This window comes from Ixodes scapularis, unplaced genomic scaffold (genome assembly GCF_016920785.2).
Source record: "Ixodes scapularis isolate PalLabHiFi unplaced genomic scaffold, ASM1692078v2 ptg000802l_1__unscaffolded, whole genome shotgun sequence".
NCBI classification, from domain to species: domain Eukaryota; kingdom Metazoa; phylum Arthropoda; class Arachnida; order Ixodida; family Ixodidae; genus Ixodes; species Ixodes scapularis.
Genome location: NW_024610040.1, coordinates 344,478 through 365,000, shown reverse-complemented (window position 1 = coordinate 365,000; position 20,523 = coordinate 344,478). Strand labels below are relative to the sequence as shown.

General features: G+C 41.6%; 1 protein-coding gene across 3 annotated transcripts in view; it reads left to right on the top strand.

Moving 5' to 3' along the window:
• The window catches only part of LOC120849063, a 44,714-nt gene that overhangs the window by 117 nt on the left and 24,074 nt on the right, over positions 1-20,523 (top strand). For 2 of the 3 annotated variants that reach the window (XR_005717840.3, XM_042287981.1), the window contains exon 2: positions 6,617-6,858. Coding sequence is in view for 1 of the 3 variants with exons in the window: in XM_042287981.1 (XP_042143915.1) it covers positions 6,617-6,858 (242 nt within the window). In the remaining 2 variants the exon portion in view is untranslated. The remainder of the gene's footprint in view (positions 1-6,616; positions 6,859-20,523) is intronic. The other variant, XR_006077131.1, reaches the window with a different exon arrangement.

Genomic DNA, 20,523 nt, shown 5'->3' with positions numbered 1-20,523 from the left:
CTGACCTTCCCTAAATTAGATTCTTGCAAAATTCAACAATATGCGTTGCTCTTGAGGGATACGAACATAAAGGCAGTACGAGAATAGATACACCAAACATTTCAGAGGCCTTCGTGGATTATTACACTAATCTTTTGGGGAAAGGCATTCCAATTGAAGAAAATTCAGATATAGAACACCTTGTAAACCTCTTGCCTTCCTTATCAGACGAGGAAAAAGAAATAGTCGAGGGTCCTCTGACCTTACAGGAAATTCAAAATGTCATAGAAGCACTTCCTTCAAATAAGACACCTGGACCTGATGGCCTAAGTGCTCAATTCTACAAGAAATTTTCTGATCTGTTGAGTCCCTTACTACTTGATGTCCTAAAAGCCGCTTACGAATACCAAACACTACCGCCAACGTTTTATTACGGTCATAATTGGTTGGAATGTGTATGGGTGGAAATTAAGGCAAGTGACGGTTTTAATTATCTTTTGGGTACGTATTATTTTCCGCCTCTTTCTGACCAGACAGTTTTTATTGAGCATTTTGAGGCAATCAGAAAACAAATTAATTTCGATAAGTATCGTGTGCAAATATATGGAGACTTTAATTTACCAGGTGTTGACTGGGCACTTCAAAATGTGAATAGCAACAGCATCACAACTAACAAAGCATCTTCGTTATTATCTTTTATAAACTTCTGCGGGCTCGAACAGCACAATACGATAAAAAATAGCGTAGGAAATATTCTTGATCTTGCTCTTTCGAATATACCGATTTTAAACTTGAGTCCTGCCTTCGATCCCCTTGTACAGATCGATGTTTTTCATCCACCTTTTATTGTCCAGTTTTATCTTCCCTTCAGGTCACGAGTATCGTGTATGCCATCAAATTATTGCTTTTCGAAAGGTGATTATATGAGTGTTTATAGATCTATCGAGAATTTTGACTGGAGCAATGTTCTTGCTATGTCGGATGTCGATCGCGTTAGCGAGACGCTTACCTCAGTTACTAAAGATGCTATCGATAGCTTTGTGCCTAAAAACATAAACAAAATTTCCATCTATCCTAACTGGTTTTCGCAAGAACTTAAAGTATACCTGCGCAAAAAAGAACATTTTCACAGACTCTTCAAAAATACTGGTTATACACTTTGGTACACCAAATTTAGCATATATCGTGCTTTAGCAAAAAAATTGTTCAAGCGTGATAAACGTTTTCACCTCGATAGCGTTGAGAATAGCTTGATTCGTCGACCAAAAGAGTTCTGGCAGTTTGTAAAACACCACACGCGCGATGCAAGTCGAGGCATCTGTTTACGTGATGATGTAGTGCAAACACCGGCCTATCATTCGTCGCCTGATGACGTTGCAAATATTTTTGCCGATTATTTTAGCAAATGTTACACTAGCTGCCACGGGTCTTTCCAGCCTGGTGACGATAAGATAAGCTGTCATGACTTCTTGCATTCCGTACAAGTGGATCATGTCGAAATTGCGGAAGCGATAAGAAAATTAAAACCAAAGTTTTCAAGTGGTGTTGATGGTATACCGAGTTTTATAATCAAAGGATGCGGTGATTTGTTTATTCCCATTTTAAAGCACATATTTAATCTTTCGCTCAGTTCTGGGGTCTTTCCATCTCTTTGGAAGAAATCAGTTATTGTTCCGATTTTAAAGAGTGGTGATGCCTCGGTTGTTACGAATTATCGTCCTGTTTCTCTGCTCTGTGGGTTTTCTAAGGTTTTCGAGATTGTTGTACATACCCGGATGCTCTTTTATTTCCGTCAAAAATTAACACCTTTGCAGCATGGGTTCCTGAGTGGTAGGTCTGTCCAGACTAATTTGTGTACTTTTCTTGATTTTTGCGCTCCATTTGTTACAAATAGGGGGCAGGTAGACACAATATACTTTGATATGACTAAAGCTTTTGATAAGGTCAGTCACAAATTACTCTTGCATAAATTATTTTTATATGGTCTATCCCCAGAGTTATGTCAGTGGTTCCAGAGTTACCTGTCACTCCGCTCGAACTCTGTTCGCGTTGTTGATAGTCATTCCCATAGTTACTTTTCAACGTCAGGTGTTCCACAGGGGTCAATTCTGGGCCCTCTCTTGTTTTTAATATTTATAAATGATATAGTATCTTGTGTCCAGAGTTCCCAGTTGTTACTTTTTGCTGATGATATCAAGTTGTTTAGAATGATTCACTCTCCTGTGGACTGCGAGATCCTACAGCGTGATGTGTCCCTCATTTTTCAGTGGTGTGAACAAAATCTATTATTGCTTAATCCTGCAAAAACAAAGGTCCTATCCTTGTGCCGACGCCATGTGCCTTTCAGTTTTACTTATCATCTTGATATCATGCCAATTGAACGTGTACTGTGTGTGAAGGATCTTGGCGTGTACGTTGATAGTGCCTTGTCTTTTAGAAATCATGTATCTTTTGTGGTAGGAAGTTCTATGAGAGTTCTGGGAATCATATCACGTTTGTCGAAGAATTTCAGGAGGCCTCATTGTTTGTTACATCTTTACAAATCTTTAGTTAGGTCACGTTTGGAATTTGCCTCGGTAATATGGAACTCAATATCTAGGGCACAGGCCTTGACCATCGAAAATGTTCAAAAAAGATTGATTCGTATTGTTTACGATAGGTACTTTGAAAGGCGCTGTTATTATGACTATGAATACATACTTAGGTCATTTTCGCTTACACTCTTGTCTGAAAGGCGAACGATTCATGATTTTGTATTTTTGCATAAGGTTGTGAATAGTGTAATTGATTCGCCATCAATGCTCAGCAAAGTTAATTTTCATGTTAACTTACGCCATACTAGACATCCTGTATGCTTTGATGTACGTTCACCTTGTTGTACTTCACCGCTTTCTCGGATTCAGACATTATACAACAGCATTGCTCCTAAGCACCTCGATTTCTGTACATCCATTTCATTGTACCGCCATCAGTTGAATAACCTTGTAATTTACTGATAACATTTTGTTTGTTTATTTGTTTTTGGGTGATGGTAATATACCAACGTGTCTCTAGGATTGAACAGGTGCACCAAAGTGAAGACCGCTGTGGTTGTTTTTGGGCACTGAAAATAAAGTCATTATTATTATTATTATACTGTACTAATTCCTAAAACAGAAGACACAATAACTTTAAAAAAGGTTGAAGCTTATCGACCTATATCACTTTGTAATGTGGACTATAAAATATTTGCCCAAGTTTTAAACGAACGCTTACACCTCATAATAGATAATCTAATCGGAGAACACCAAACTTGTGGTATACGAGAGCAAAACATTCAAACGAGCGTACACGTAGCAAGATCTGTGATTGACTCTGTATCCGATGAGCAAGATCAAGTAGCTATAGTTCAGCTTGATTTGTCGAAGGCATTCGATAGAGTAAGCCATTCTTTCTTATTCAAAATACTTTGTCATGCAAACATAGGAACCATGCTATTCGAGGGCATTCAGCTCTGTTACAAAGACAGCAGCACAAGGCTAGTTGTAAACAATTCCCTTTCTGAATCCATTCTTATCAAATGTTCAGTAAGACAAGGTTGCCCACTATCACCGCTTCTTTTTGCTTTATACCTTGAACCTCTCTGCCTTAGCATTATTACCAATGAAAATATCCGAGGTTATACTATTTGCTTCACAGAGGTAAAGATACTGGCATATGCTGATGACGTGGCACTGTTCTGTTCGAATAAGAAGAGTGTAGAAAAAGGCCTTCATATAACAGAGAAGTATTGTGACCTAACGGGAGCGAGGTTGAACACTGAAAAATCTCATGGCTTCTGGATAGGCGCGTGGGCAACCATGCCAGGCCAATTGGCTGGGCTGTCGTGGAACTGCTGTCCCTTCCTCTAGATCAAACAAGACCCAATAATCTATATTGGAATTGCGTTGTAACTGAGATTAAGCAAAAATCATTAGCATGGGGGGCACGAGACCTTTCAATCTTTGGAAAAGCAGCAGTGTGCAACATGTTTTTAATATCGAAACTAATGTATGTCTTACAAGTATTACATTGTGGCCGTTCAAAGGTACAAGCCTTCCACAGAATCTAGCGACCTTTATTTGGAGCTCATCTTGGGAACGGATGAAACGCGATAACTTGTTCCTTCCGTTGGAAGCTGGCGGCTTAGGTCTTGCACATTTATTCGTTCGCCAACTCGTTTCGCGACAATTTTTTTTTTAGGAATTTATCCCATCCTTTTCTGCTTACCATTGTTCAAAGAAAGTTGGCACATCACTTGCCCTTTTTGGTCATATCAACAACGAATTCTACCCAAGGCAAACTATGGGGCTTTTGGAAAGAAGTAATCAATACCTTTATGTTTCTAAAAGTCCGCTGCTCATTAGAATATTTATTTCTAGTACCAAGAAAACGACTATCACAGGTCTCGATTGAAAGTCTCTTTCCCATTCCACTATATAGGACACGATTTAGTGACTGTAATGGACAAGATGTTCTAAAACATGTAAAGCGAATGTGCATATCTCCAAGTGCCAAAACATTTTTCTTTAAGTTACACTCATCAACGCTTCCAGTAAAATCGTGGCTCCAAGAACGTGGGTTTTTTGTGCCGTGGTCAATTGACTGTCGATTATGCCACCGACCAGAAACAATAGAACACTGCTTCATCTACTGTACAGATGCTGTTTTCTTCTGGGATGTCCTCCAACAAACTCTTAAAAAGGAAATCGACTTTACCGATCATACTATTAATTTTTTACACATACCTAGTGAGACAAACATTCCCTATGATTTACTTATGCTGATAGGCCTCCACAGCCTCTGGAGAGGCCGGATGATTGATAGGAATGCCGACACACCACGCACCAGAAAATTAATTTTTCTGGAAGAAATTTCGAAAGTAAGAGGTGTTTACGAAGCTCACCCACCAGTACCTGAATGGTTTCACCTTTTTGATGCGTGTCTGAGACTTCCAGATTTTTAATATCTGGAAATGAACGAGATTATAGCCTGCTTAAAAACGTTGTGTTTGTTTGTGTTTATGATGTGCTGGGAGTGAAATAGTGCTATAGGAGTGCGGCTTACACAGACATTCCTCTCAACTTTTCACCTTATATCCATCGCTGTGTACATAATCATCATTTCACCTTGTAACCATGTAACCTAAATTTCGAACAAATTTCCATGTAATAAATAAAAAAAAATAAAAAAAAAATGTTCAGGAGTAACCTCAATATAGCATACATAGTGGACACGTCAAAACACTAAAGCTCTTAAAAAATTATATTGAAAGAAAAAACGAGGCCTCTTTGAGGTGCCCACAGCCATTCTGTCGTTGACAATGGCATAAAATTGCTTTTAAGCTAATTGGCATGTGGTATTAACCGTTAGGAAGAAACTTTGGAGGAGACAGAGCATTTCGTTATGCGTACTTCACTTTTACGATGATACAACACTGCTGTTTTTTTCCTCAAAAACACAGGGTATTCGAGGTAGTGTACTTAATTACCAGACCGCACACGGTTTTCATACCTCACCATATTTAACTTCTAGATATTAAATAACGCAATAGTTCTACATATGTCATGTCTGTACTAAAATTTTAGATGTACATAAAACAATATGTGAACAAAAACAATACATTTGGAAGCCATTCTTTTATGCAAAGAGCTCGGTAACGAACTTGCCCCTGTTATCTGTCTCCCCGAATCAAAACAAATAAAAAAATAAAAAATTGAATGTTGCGTGTTTAGTCGGCTGCTGCCGACAAATCTCGTCTACTGGTACAATCGCCTCCAAGGCCTTCCATGTTGCTGCTGCTCGACAGAAGCTATATAGTACATTCAGTTCAACATTTCAAATAAACTATGGTTCACTTTGTGTAATAAGACTCAAATCGAGGTAATGTTTTATTTATCTGTTACTAATTCTAAAGTTCTTTGTTTTTTTCAACTGCAATATAGTTTCAAGGTTTACTCGCGGGCGTGCCAGTGCCATTTTTTTTCGTGCTTCTATTCTTTATTTTTATTTGACATTCTCTACAGCCCCCATCTTATGCAATGTACTTTTTAAAAGGCCCTTAAGGATGTACGACGATAAAAAGAGTCCGACTAAGCAGTTTGGCGTATAAGCCGCACTAGCCAGTAAAACATTGCGTCACTTTTCCTTTCCAATACTTGAGAATAGTGTAGAAGCTGTCACAAAAAAAAAAGTTTTTTTTTTAAAGCACAAATACACTATGCATCACCTAACACTCAGTCTCCGGCTAAACGTAGTGCTACAGATAACAACCAGATGCCCAAAATTCAGGCCAATCCGATAGGTTATTATAAACTTCTACTTCATTTTCTTAACATTCCAATGGGAAAATGGAGGCCGAAGGAGTATTCCAATACATGGGGCCGTATGGCATCAGAAACCGAAAACAGGCAAAAATGGGCTTCATTTGCAGTCTTGGTGCACAAGGCTGTTCGTATAGCATTACTTTTTAACTCGTCTATTGGGCACGAGTGCTGCGTCAGTGTTTCGGGCGGGGCTCAATCAGCCAGTCGGAGGTAGCATTCGGGCCCAATAGTTGAGTTAGCACGATCCCAACTGCATGCACAAGATGCTGAAAATGCCACAATTTTCATAACAGATTCTTCTCGTCGACCTCTCACCCCAACCACCGCAAACAGACGGGATACATCGGACCTCGGCCAGCCGTATCACCGTAACTTCAGTGAGTCAGTCAGCATGACCAGCAATCGCGGACAGCAGCGGGAGACGATGACCTCAGCACCATGGGCTATAAAATCTACAGACGACTTCAGACTCCTCAGAGGGCACGCTGGTGATTGCGCCGGCAAGATGCTTAAATTACAATGGTCTTCACTACAGGTTAGTGACACACGATGAATATAAATCGTTCCGTTCTAGCTCTTATTGTATTACAGTAAAACCTCGTTATAACAAAGTTGAAGGAGCGGTCGTAATTATTTCGTTATAACCATTAGTTTGTTATAGCCAATGTCCATTTCTTCCCACTATTAGCAAGCAAGGGGAATAACGATTGCTTTGTTATATCCATTAGTTTGTTATATCACATTTTGTTATAACGAGGTTTTACTGTATTGTGCTGCCGTGCCCCATAATGTGCATTTCTATGTTGACCAGTGATTGTTGGCTTGTTTTAAAACTGCTACTTGCATGAATCGTGGAAACAAATCCGGGACCAACTATCCAAGAGTTGTTGCAAAAAAGTACTTGACGGGCACGAAGAGTTTAGTAGAGATCTCAAAGACATCAAGGAAAACCAGACACGATTAGACAGTAACATGCAGGACATGAACAAAGAAAAAAATAGATTAAACAAAAAGCGTTTCTAGATATTATGGAAATCAAAAGGGAATGTAGATTGAGTGAGAAAGACTGTAAGGGAAATCAGAACATAAGGTAGAGCAGCAGAAGGGAAGAATGGTTGAAACTGAAAAATACAGTACACGAAATAACATATTAATATTCCGACTGCGGGAAGACGATGGTGAAACCTCTTCAAGGCTAAAGGAGACTGTTGTGAAGGAAATATTTTCTCACAAGTTGGAAGTAAGAGCTGCGGCAATTGAACAAATACACAGGATTGGTCAGAAAAAAACAGGGCACATGACGAGTAATTATGAAATTCATGAATTATAATGAGAAGCAAAAGATCCTGAAAACCTGCAAAATAGTTTAAGGGAAGTAAGCTGAGTGTAAGATTGTGACATTGCAAAAAGAAATGTTAAATGTCAGAAGAAGAAAAAACTGGGAAGGTGCAAAAACAAAACAGGGAAAATGGAGATTGTGTTTATTCACCACGACAAGCTAAGAAACAACAACAAAGTGTTAGACTGGGACGTTGGAAGCAATGCAGGTGTCCAGTGCCTCACAAAATGAGACAAGACCGGTAATTACTTTCACATTCAGTTACAAAACCGTGTGAGTTAAAAATGATCACTTTTAATGTTAGAAGCACAGTAAACAAAGCAACATCTTTGGAGGATATGATAATGCTATACAAGACGCATTATCTTATCGAAATTAAAACCTGTTGGCCCTCTTAGGTGAACTTTGACCATATTATTCCACCTTCTTGTTCGCTCTTGAACTGTGAGTTGAAAGAGGCATTGTTGTGCAAAATTTATTTTTGTAATATATAATTTGTGTTTGTAACTGCCTATTCGAGACTCCAGCTAAACGGACGCCACCAAGCGGCAAAACCGGGAACCAGCCAGACCAGGTCGCTCCGCGCCCCTCGCCGTCTCTGGTGGCTTTCGCGGACACGTGTTATGGGCGCGGTGCCAAACAATGTAATTTGACGAAGGTCCGAACATTTCTTAAGTTTGCCCGAGTGTTCATTAGTGTGGTGAAGCCTCAGTAAATTGTTACCTTCCATCACGTGTTTGAAAGCCCGTTTACTCCACAACACACGGTCGCATGTTTTCGATTTCTTGGATGGGGAGGAATCGAGGAAAAACGTTTTGATTTCTTCTCTGTCTCGAACCACATTCAAAGTGACGACTACTTGGTAACTGATAAGTGTTTTTTTTAACGAGACTGTAGAACAGTGGAGTGAGGACGACAGACTAGGTGTTTCACTGGAAGGAACACCAATGTTACAGTCAAGTAAATAGGAAGGTTCGATAGCTGGTTTTCTTGAGTTTGGTTGTGTTCCATTAGCTTCAAGTTTGAGCCAACCGCGCCGGTCGGTGCGTTAGCTATTCGTCTTGGCTGCTTTTCGCCGAAAAAGCCTCTGGACCACACTTAAGGAGATGGGCTGATTTCGCAATTACTTCATTTCGGAAAACCTGCTCGCTGCATGATTAATGAGGGAAATTATCTACATGCTTTCAAAAGGTGGGGGATGCGTCTCGCAAAGTTAGAAGCTGTCACGGCATTATGATCTATCGCGCCTGCAATATTTGTATTATACCCCCGTCGAAGCCATCAACAATATACGTCTACATTGCACAGGTTGACCGGCCACAGAAAATACACATTTTCTCCGTTCAGGATCCGAAGTCGAGTTCAATGCAGAGAGGTTCTGCGTAAATCTTCAACGAAGGCTCTCTTCAGTCTTTCCGCATTCGCCTCCGTGCTGCCGGCTAGAACCATTTGGCTGAGTTTAAGTAGTATCGCTCTGTCTGTCAGTTATACTTTTATTCAGCAGTTCACCTAAAAGCTAGTCAACTAAACTCATAGTTCAACCCGAAGTGTATACTAATATCGCTTTAGTGGGACCATAGTATGTAACATAATGCATAACCCGCTCGTCAAAATGACTTATCGATTGCTACTAAACCACAATTGAAATACGAGTATCAGCTGCTTAGTTGGGCACTAGCGGGTTAAAATGCTCCTTGGCTCAAAAAGCACTTTCTTAATTTTCGTAATTTTCCTGCAGCCTGTGTTGTTGACCGAGCAGACGACTGGAGCTGTTTTCTAAATGTGGATATCACAAAAGCTTGATTTCGTGGACAGATAAGTCGCATGGTCGAGGCATGCGATTTAGCTGAGGATTGCTCTCGGTGGAACAATTCTGTAGTCATCGCCGCTTTCCTTAGGTGATCAAAACTGATTACAGTCTATTACCGACTCTTCGGAGCCCATAGTTTTGGTTTTGAACGAAATCTCCGAAAGGAAAGTTTCACATGAGCAGAACAAAAATATCAGGAAAACAAAACTATGCTCTGCAAGTTTATGTGCACCGGCTACACTCAACCGTCTCAGTTCAGATACCTATAAAATTGGGCATTAAACAAAAGAAAATCTGTTAAATTGAATGCGCCACCCGTTCAGGCAGCCCGGCCGAGCCGACGCGACCTGGACTCAGCCGCCATGTTTGTTTGGTGGTAGCGCCAACTATAGGTCGCTGGAGTCGCGAATAGTGTGCCAAACGCTCCATCCACGTTTTTCGAGGATCTTGATAACTTGTAATTAGTTAGGGAAACATATAAAGAGCAATACTCGACTAATCATACCAGGGGACTTTAACCGTCCCGGTATTGATTGGTTGCGGCTCTCAGTTGGGTCTTTAGAAGTTGCAAGCTGCGAAATATTGCTTGATATCGCATTTAATTATGGTACCAAACAAGTAGTTCTGGATTGCACGAGAATTACTGACTCAGCAAAACATTCATTCATTTGGTATTTCTGTCAGATAACATAAACAATTATTCCACCACTGTAAATCAAGACATATCAGTTGATCAAATGGTTCCACTAAATATTATGTTACATCGCAGGAAAGAACAGTTGCTAGAAAATCTTTAATAAAAGATTTTCACAGGGAAAGTGAGGTTGCTATTCTTGAACACCTCAAGATGCGATGGGATGATTTTACAAATCTTTCATATACCCACAGAGTGGACATGTGACTTTAATTGAGGAATTTGGTATCATACTGTATTGAAACCTATATTCCGTACATGTGTAAAGCAAATAGCAAAGGATAATCCACGGATTACTTGTAAAAATCAATCACTACAAGCCTAAGATAAGGGAAATGTGGAAAGCACAAAAAAAAAAGAAAAAAAAAGAAAAGGAAGTTATTTAAGAGATTATCAGAATAACGAGACCATTACTAAAATAAGAGAAAGAAAGGTTCTTTGTGGTCACTCTACATGACATTCTGAGGAGTTCACGAGCCAGATTCTAGAGGTACGTCAGCAATAAAAAGGAGCAAATTGAACAGATCATTGTAGATAATTGAGTAGTCACGGAATGTAAGGATATTGCAAACAGGTTTTATGTACTTTTTCAATCGGTTATTACGAAGAAAGACAAAAAAAGAAAAAAAGGGTTTCAATTTCTACCAGCACAAGGCTACCTCAGATGGCTCAGCTAGTAATAACGCAGGATGGAATTTTTGATTGATATTGCATCTTGATGCAAAAAAGGCTCAACGACCACATAACATCCCCGGAGAATTTATCGGAAGATACGCTGAATGGTTGTGATTCTACCTGGAATATTTTTTTTTAAGAAGTCTCTAGAAACAAGTATTCTTCCTCCTGATTCGTTAAGGGCTAAAATGGTGCCAATATTTAAAAAAATGTTGTCGTCTACAAATAAATAATTAACGTCCAGTGCCATTAGGACATGCTGCAAAGTGATGGAGCATGTAGTTGCAAAACATAAAATTAAATTCCTGAAAAACAATGCTTTCCTTTATTTAAAAAAAAAAAGGCTTCAGGGCAGGTTTGTCAACAAGGACAGAACTTGTAAAACATTTTCACGATGTTACTTCTGCAATAAATTCGAGACTACAAATTTATGTCATGAGCATAGATTTTGCAAAAGCATTTCATCGTGCTAGGCATAACAATTTACTAACAAAACTTAAGATGTTTGCACTAAACTAAAATATTATAAGTTGAATTGAGGCTTGTTCAGGAAATAGATCGCTGGCGGTTGAAGTTCAAGGAGCACTTTCAGACTTAATATAGCTAACTTCAGGGGTGCCACAAGCAGCAGTATTGCAACCATTGCTGTTTATTTTATATATCAATGATATCTCAATGGTAATTAAACCACCAGTACAAATAAATTTGTTTGGGGATGATTGTTTGGTTTATTTGCCAATTAAGACATCCGAAGACTAGGCAGCATTAAATGACAGTTTCGACTATATTAAGCAATGGTGCTTCCAATGGCAAATGGAAATTAACTTAAAAAGGTCATCATATACCAACATAACTAATGAGAGGGATGTATCTCTGTTTCACTATCACATTGCAAATGTAGAACTGTCAAGAACAGAAAATTTCAACTACATAGGGGTGACAATAAGTCACAATTTTACATGGCAAAAAGACATATTCTAAATATCTGCGCAGCTGCATTTTGCAAATTATCCTTACTCAAACGTAAACTTAAAAGTAGCAAGAACATAAAGACCTACAACATACAAAAGTCTAGTACGACCCCGCAACCAAAACCGACATAAGCAGGTTACAGAAAATACGGAATAAGGCAGTGCTTTTTATAACTTCCAGTTACAGATGAATGTCCTCTCTGACAGAAATATTAAATATTTGTGGACTTGAACCCTTAACTGTTCAGAGAAAAATTACACAGTTAAAGCTTTTGTTACTCATTTATCATGGAGAAATAAACAAAAATAAACGAAAAAAATTAACCTCACTTACCACGGTTCGTCGCTTGATAGAGGAGTAGCCTTGGAATCGTCATCTACAATTTCTTGAAAAAAAAAATGTTTTTAATGTTTTAAGCATTTTTTATGAGTTGTGAATCCAAAGCATAATTGTCGTCCTTCGGCAACCTTAGCTGATATGCGGTGCGCTCACGTACAGGGACACGGTTCGCTAAGGCCGAGGTTACAGGCGCAGCAGATGTCTCAGGCGGCGCCATGTCCCTTGGGGCCGCCTGGGGGCGACTTGCTAGGAACAGCGTCTCAGCTGAGACTGGGGGGAAGAAAGCACTGTCAAAGCCAGCGGATGAACTAAGAGGGACTCTTCCCGCGTCTCAAGACGCTCGCGGGCCCTACCATTTACAGTGCTTTCTTTCACAGAGTCTAAGCTGTTCTGGCAAACCGGCAGAGAAGCGGCCGGCTTGCAACAACTGGTTCGAAATTTCACAAAATGCAAATCAGCAAAAAAACAAAACAAAAAAAAAAACCACTAGTTAAAGCCAAATGAGATCAGAGACATTGGCTTGCCGATGTACTGCATCTCTGTATTCGGACGATGGAATAGCAATCAAACAATTGTGGACGATGTTCTAAGGTTTCTCACGCCTTACGCCTCTGGGGAAGTCTCTTTCTTTACTATGACGACTATATTACCGTATTTTCCGGACTATAGTCCGGACTATAGATCCTGTTCATTTTAATGATCCCATGTTCAGTTGTCTATGGCTGTACATCAAAATTTTTCCGGTCAAAATGTCTTCCAGTGTGCTTCAGTTGGAGGAACATTTTTGTAAAATGAAAATGTTAAAAGCTGTGAGTACAGGCTTTCTATATGCACATTACTCTGCCAGCCCCATTTACTTGGGCAAGAAAAAAGTTCTCTACTTCAGATAAACACATAAAAGAAGCCAATTTCATTCATATGTGACATCTTGCGACTTGAAGTAACCGTAAAAAAATGGTAGCGAGATACACTAGAGCAGTGGTCGGCAACCTTTGGCAGCGGCGGGCCGAGTCGTCACGAAGTTGACACGGAGGGGGCCGGACGGCAAGTCGGAAAGACGGGAGACAAAACAAAAGGCAAAAAAGAAGGCGTTCTCTGCCCCAGTGTGGGGATGCCGGACAATGCTACGTGGTAGCGTTCCATTTTCCTGCCTTTTGTGGTTCTTGCTTTTCCGAGTGCTGCTTGGGTCTGTGAGTAAGCTGCAAAGGGAGGGGGAAGGGGGGCTTTTCTGGGGTCGTGCCCGGGGCCGGATAAAACTGCCCCGCGGGCCCTGGGACCCCTGCACTAGAGGATAATGACCTCTCGGAGATATTTCGGTACATAGGAAATGAATTTCGAGGTTCCTGTGACATTAGTTCGAAGGCGTGCAATATATCGAAATGAGAAGTTCCCTGCATTATAAATGGAAAGTATTGTCAACCTACAGAACCTTCACCTAATTCCCACATTCATGTTAAAAGAAAGGTAACAATTATATTGTAAAATAATTTTGGGATCGAGAATGCCGCAATTCAAGATGATTTTCGACCTGACGGTTCGTACGATTTTTTATTGCGAAAGTATTAAATGGGTCCAATGCAAGGAAGCCGGCGTTGTATGTAGTAGCGGAAAACGGCACCTAAATCGCCATTAGCTGCTACGTGTCATATGGCTCTATAGCAACGGCGTCATCGTAGCTAAGGGGCCAGCCGTAGTGCTGGCGGCGCACGGCCTAGGGAACTATCCTATGAAAGGGTGGTAATTTGTCGTATTACACGGAAGTACATCTCCATAAAAATGCGTACAAAATTACTCCGGCTAGGATCTGTTGCCTCCGGGACACTCTGCCGCGTCGTCTGCTGCATAATGCCGCTCATGGCATTTAAAACAACAACAGCAACAGCAACAGCAACAACAACAACAACAACAACAACAACAACAACAACAGCAACAGCAACAGCAACAGCAAACGCAATGCAACACAACACAACAGAAATTACTTTATTCTGTGGAACACACCATAGCACAAATTAATGTAAAATGTTCCTTTATTCTCACAATGATGAGTTGCACGAATTGGTTCCGCAAATAATCCACCCCATGGTAATGATTACACAGCATACCTCTCACGATCAAGAAAATTCCTGCACGTGAACTTTCACCGAAAAGGGCACTTTTAGAAAGTGGGAAAACATCAAGTTCGGAAAAATAAAGTTGTTTGTAGTACTTCTTTTCCTGATGCACAGCTCTTATAAAAGAACCATTTAGAGTTTTAGATAAAACTGTAATAGAAAATAAGTGTTCACTGTTGCTACAATACTCAGTGCCTTCCGCAGCTATGCTGGAAATACAGGAAACGCAATTGGAATGCTACCCGATTGAAATCTTCTCATTTCACCGCCTCTTTTAAAGCAGTCATTTTCCTAGTACATGAAACACAGAGCCAACCCCCCCCCCACCACGCCCAGCTGCTCTCACACAGCATGCTGAGTGTTGTCTTCGGGGAAACCTGCAACATGCAAACATATTTAAGTCTCTATTTTGCGGTTGCAATGCAAAGGCACATAATCGGCAAGCTTCCTCTCGCGTAAGCCAGCTTAGATACTGCGAGATTTGTTGCCGTGTGCTTGCTGCGTATCTTACAGATGAAAAGTAATTCCTGGCTTTTTAAGGCTATTTACGCAACCAAAAGCGCCACAAAAGCCAAATATCGCCTTTGGGAACGGCTGCAGTTGTTTCATAAAGACTTGCCTTGAATGAAACGCCGCAGATAAAACTAATTGAAGGCAAAATTCCCATGCCTCACACAGCGTCTACCCATTTTTTTTCCCAAGTACCTCCACTCCAGAAGTCTTAAGAGGGAGCGCTCCTCGATTTTCATCTCCGATAGGAACTTTTCAAGATTCCAGATGGCGCGCGCGTCGAAGGCGTGAAAATGCACTCTCCCTCCGAGGCGAATGAGTGCGTAACGTATCTGGGTCTAGCAGCGAAATGAGAGCTCGTGTCCCTTAAAACTCCTCGGGAAAGAACGTAAACCACATTTTGGTTCGTTACAGTTGCATTTCCTTCAGTGTAGTCGAAACGCAACCAAAACGCCGCTAGTGACAGCCTTCACAGTGCTTCCGTGCCCCGAGAAATTCGCGGACGGCGCTTCACGTCTCAATCGGTAGGGTGACGTAAACGACACGTGATGACGTCGCATTCGATGCTCGCAGCGGATTGGCGGGTTTGTGAGGCTCGTGCCGAGTCGCTCACGGCGGCGGCGGCGGGCGGGCCGGGCGGGCCGCGGTCGGCAGTCGCCCTGAGGGGCTAGAGGGGTGAGGAGTGCGGTCGGTGAATGTTCGCGGGGAGTGACTTCTCCGGAGGATTCGCAGAACTCTGAACGCCGATATGTTGTCCGTCCGGCGGTGACGGCTGTTCGCGCACGACCGCTTTGTTTTGGTCGTTATTGGTTGAGAAGGCCTAGACTTTTCAGTCGCGATATGTCAGTCGGCTAGCCTTCCCGAAGAGAAGCAAAATCAAGAGGTAAGAACTTTTTTTATGACGTCTCCATTCAGTTATGATTTCTGTCGCAAGTGATGTACATTTTCACTTTATCAAAATCGTGCGATTGCCACGATCAACTGAGAGTCACTTTGTGTACTTCAGGTTGGTGCGAACCACACACTGAATAAACGTATAACATCTATTGTAAACAGATTGCTTTCAGATTCGGATGTGTTCGAGGGACGAAGTACGTCGCTATCATTAGCTAGTTTGAAATTTTCATGAAAGCTCGCAACTGTTACTTGGTGTCCTGCATTGAACATAATTATTGACTCTGCTTTTAACCAATCTGCTATTTATACATTCTAGCGCAAGACTTGGTCGGCTCGGCAAACAGTCTTATCGACTCCAGTTTGTGACCGCCTCCAGTGCTTCAACTTGGGCGGTTTCGTGCCTGAAGACTGCGCTAATCTGCAATCAAGGGACATGATGTTATCATTCTATGCACAGGCCTTTCAAACATCAACTCGTTATCGTCTTCACTGTGTTGGTGTTTTGGAGGAAGGACGAAGTCCCGCTACAGTATTCTGAGTGAGGACAGGAAGAACATGCGTTCTTTCAATCGAGAACGTTTTCCACTTGCGTCTATTTTCCAAATTTAGACGAATTTCATAATTGCAATATTAAAATGCGACCGCGCAATGTGAATAAAGTCTCCTGGGTGCTTGTTTTGCACTTGACTGACCACCAGTTTTCGTTTCTACATTTCTTGTCGTGTCTCTATAGTCGTTCCTAAGTTTGATTACTTCTCCTCGACTACTAAGATCCCTCTTTTGTACTCGAAAAAGTAAAGCTACTAAAATATATGTTACGTGAAGGGTCCGATTTTCCTCTACCCACTAAAAGAACGCAATAAAATGTGATGGTGCATGCGTATTCTACATAAATAAAACGTACAGAAGCCACCTAGCTTACTGATATTTGTTTGTCAAATATACACGCAGTTGTGTTATGTTATGCCGCGGCAGTTTTCTCTAAGACGACTCCGTCTTCAGATAAGAACGGCCGACCGTGTCCGGTGACAGTTTTTAATTTTGACCAGAAAAATGCATCTTGCTGCCTCAATGCCCCGAAAAACGGAACCGGTCTTTGTTTTAGGAAAAAGCAAGCTTGCCTTCAAAAAAAAAAAGTCAGAAACACCTGCTCAATGTGAAGCGTTGTTTGTGGATTTCGCAAAATTGGCATTTCAGGCAGCTCTCCCCCAAAATATGCTGTGGCTACTGGCCCCTATGGGGATGGTTGACCTAAATTATTTATCACGCCGTATTGACGTCGTTATTTTGAAATAGAAAATCGCACAGACGACGGCACATTGAGCCATACTGCCTAAGTTTTAACTTTTTTTTTTCTCCGCATTTATTCAAGCCCGGATTTTCAAACTTTGCTAGCGTGTTGTCCTCTATCTGACTATAAATATTGTTGTCCTGATTAGCAAGAAAAGTTTACGAGAAACGCTTAAATGGAGGCATTTTACTAAATATGCATACTTTTGCAAATCAATTAAAAAAAAAAAATTGCTATCTTAGATATTTTTAACTCTTCCAAATTAACGCCAATGATATCTATGAACATGATGAGCAAAAATATCATTGCATTGTTTGCGTGTATTATACTTACCCGTAGTTGACAAGTTCATAATTTTTACAGCCCGTAAAAGTGCTCCGGGGTGGTCAGATGGACAGCGCTCTTACCTCCGCGGATTACCGTTTTGTCGCGGAGGCATGCGGTTTAGAAGAGCTCATTTTAGCGAACGCCGTTTTATCGATATCAGTTCATCCAATCGCAGTTTAGAGAAAATAGCGGCAGCCGGCGAGCCGTTTCCGATATCCCCCCCATTCATTAGCCTAGATTGCCGAACCCTTGGCGGTGAACTATTGGTAGTGCACGCTCAAGCTTGAGATTATATTAAATTTTCCCCCAGCGACAGTGAGGGGCGCGCGCGCCAAGCGCGGTCTGATTGGAAGCCTAGCTTGCCGCCGCTACAAACAACAGTTCTCAAACGGAGGCATCGATAAAACGTACACCTCTCGCTAAACCGTGCTTCGATAAACCGTACCCTTTTCGCTAAAATGAGCCTCGATATAAAGGCGTTCGATCAGCCGTAGTAAATGCGCTTTGTCGCTGTTAGTACAAAACCGACCGCTTTCGCGGAGCAAAATATTTTACTTTGTATATTTCACTTTTTTTTATCAACTGGTTAACTTGCTCGGTTCACTGGGTGTGAAGTCTTGCTAGTCTGTAAGTTGGCAAGCCCATTCATTTGCGGGTGCAAATGCCGCGATCGGCAGGTTGCGCGAATTTGCTTTCGCCTTCCTCCCCTCCAACTTCGCGTGAACTCGTCCGTCCGGGGCCCGCTCCCCCGCTCTTCGACAGAGACGTCTGCGCTCAACTTCAACTTCAAAGTCTCCTGCCTCCTTTTTCTCGGTTGGAGACGCGCGCGTCTGTCTCCTTTTGTTTCCCTTCACTTTCAGTGTCCGCAAAGTCCGTCTGCAGGGAGCTGGCGGCACCGGGCAGCGTTGGGTCGCGTGCGCAAAGTAAAAACAGAAGGAAAGACCTCGCGCGGAGTTTGCACGGGTTTTGGCTCTTTTGTTTGTTTTGGGTTAGTTTTTGTTTGGTGTTAGTTTTCACGGTGTTCATTCCGCAGCATTGTTGAATGCTAGACATCAAAACAAGTAAAATACGTACAAATAACCGCTCCCCCACAATTTTCTTTTCCGGTGAAGACCATCTGCACGTTCCGTAAAAAAGACTTGTGGTGTATTGCTTTCAAAAGACGTGCTCTAGCGTTCGACCCTGGCATACAGAGAAGTGAGGTTTAGAACATTTCATTGAGGTCCGGACGAAGATGAAAGGCGCAATCTTCGGGAGCAGCCAAGTGAAATGGCTTTGCCGCGACCGTTTGTTTTTAGATGAGCGCCTACAAGTGTGCACATTTAGCTTGTCGGGAGCGACGGTTCAGGCTCTCAAGGAGTACATCGACGGGTTGCCTCTCAAAAAGTTGGATTTTGCGGCAGTCTACATAGGAGGAAACAACCTGCAGAATGGCGACAGGGGGTCAGCAGTGGTGAAAGAAGTCGTGGTAAGTATATGCCAGAATGGTTGTAAACTATGGAGAAAAATATGCTGATTTTCGGAGAAGTGCGGTTTAGCGAAGCTCGTTTTAGCGAACGCCGTTTTGGCGACAACAGTAAATCGGATCGCCGTTTAGAGAAAATGGCTATGCCGGTAGCTTGCCGAACCCTAACCAACCCTTGGCGATCCACGCTCCCGATCGACAGCGAGGGGTGACCGCACGAAGCGCGGTCTGTTTGGAAGCCTAGCTCGCCGTCGCCTACAAGCAGGATTTCTGGAACGGAGGCCTCGATAAAACGTATCCATTTTCGCTAAACCGTGCTTCGATAAACCGTACCCCTTTCGCTAAAATGAGCCTCGATAAAACGACGTTCGATCAACCGTAGTAAAGCCGTTTTTTTCTCTTTTTTGTGGACACTATTAAAAGTCGTTTGAAGCAAACAACAAAGTTCGTTGAGTAAAACGAAAGTCATGCAACTATCTCGAGGTCTTTTTATTTTAGTTTTATACTATACCCGTTTTCACCTCAAGGACCTTTTCTACGTAGTAAAAAAAGTCCGGCTCTTCGCGGAGCACTACTAATTGCCCCCTCCATGCTTATAAGAAAAATATATATAGGTTAAATTTAGATTAGATATATGTTATCTCATCAAGACGTACGCGTTCTAAACGCCAAAAGCACCGCTTTTTCCTCCGACAACCGAATTCCGTAAGAACTACTTCGCGCCGCGTATGAACACTGCGCAAAACTTGCTTTTTTTCTTGAGGTGAAAATGGGTATAGTTCCGAAAGAAAAACATGACGTATCTACATATTTAGGCTAAATTTTATATTTTTGTGTCCTTTTTATCGAGAAATACTATTACAATTTTCCAATGATCCAATTAGTGTGCGCGTTTTTGCAAAGCGCTGCTAGCATCTGGACTTTGCTTTTCAGGAATTGCTCCTATGGCTCAGGCAAAGGGCAGATTTCGTGTTCTGCTACAAGCTGATACCACAACTCCGAAAGAAGTCAGTTGACCCCGAAGTGCGGTTCTTCAACAAGGCGCTGCCACGTGCAATAAAGCGCGCGAAGGAGCGGAACTTGATCGCCTTGACTGTGGACGTAAGCTTGTATCTTTCCGAGTTGCCCTTTCTCATAAAATCGCTCGTCTCTTGTAAAGGCAAGGTCGTTAGATGTTCTAAGCAGCTAATTAGAAGAAAACGTAAACACTATTGAGAGGAGTTTACGCGTAATTTTGTTCAGTTTAACGAAATTACGCCTACTTTTTTAGACCCATTACATTCTAGCGAATAACGGCATTGATTTTCGCAAATGGTAAAGTACATTTGCATGAGCCAGGAGAAGCAGGAAAAACATTTTGATGATCTTAGTGACTTATTTGAGTCTTCAACATTCTTATTGTTAGAGTGCTGAAAATAAAAGCCATGAACGCAAGAACTTTCGCTCTGTCTCGGTCAGCGCGCACCTCGATAGAAATTCAATTGGACCCGGAATAGGGGCAGCCACCCATCGTTCTCCCTTTCTATTTTTCCTTTATTAGACTTATTAAAAATGTTTTTAACAACAAACAAAAATGTTATTCCGGTCTACCTGCTGGCTACCATAAGCCTGTACATGCTGCACTGCCCTCTCCTAACTCGCTTATCCCTCAATGAATTACTGGCTGTTATTTCGCCTATTGTAGGGGCAAAGGCGAGCACGTGCGCTAAAACCGGAGACCGTGACTAATTTGCTACCACGCGGTTTAAAGGGGCGTTGCAACGATTTTGA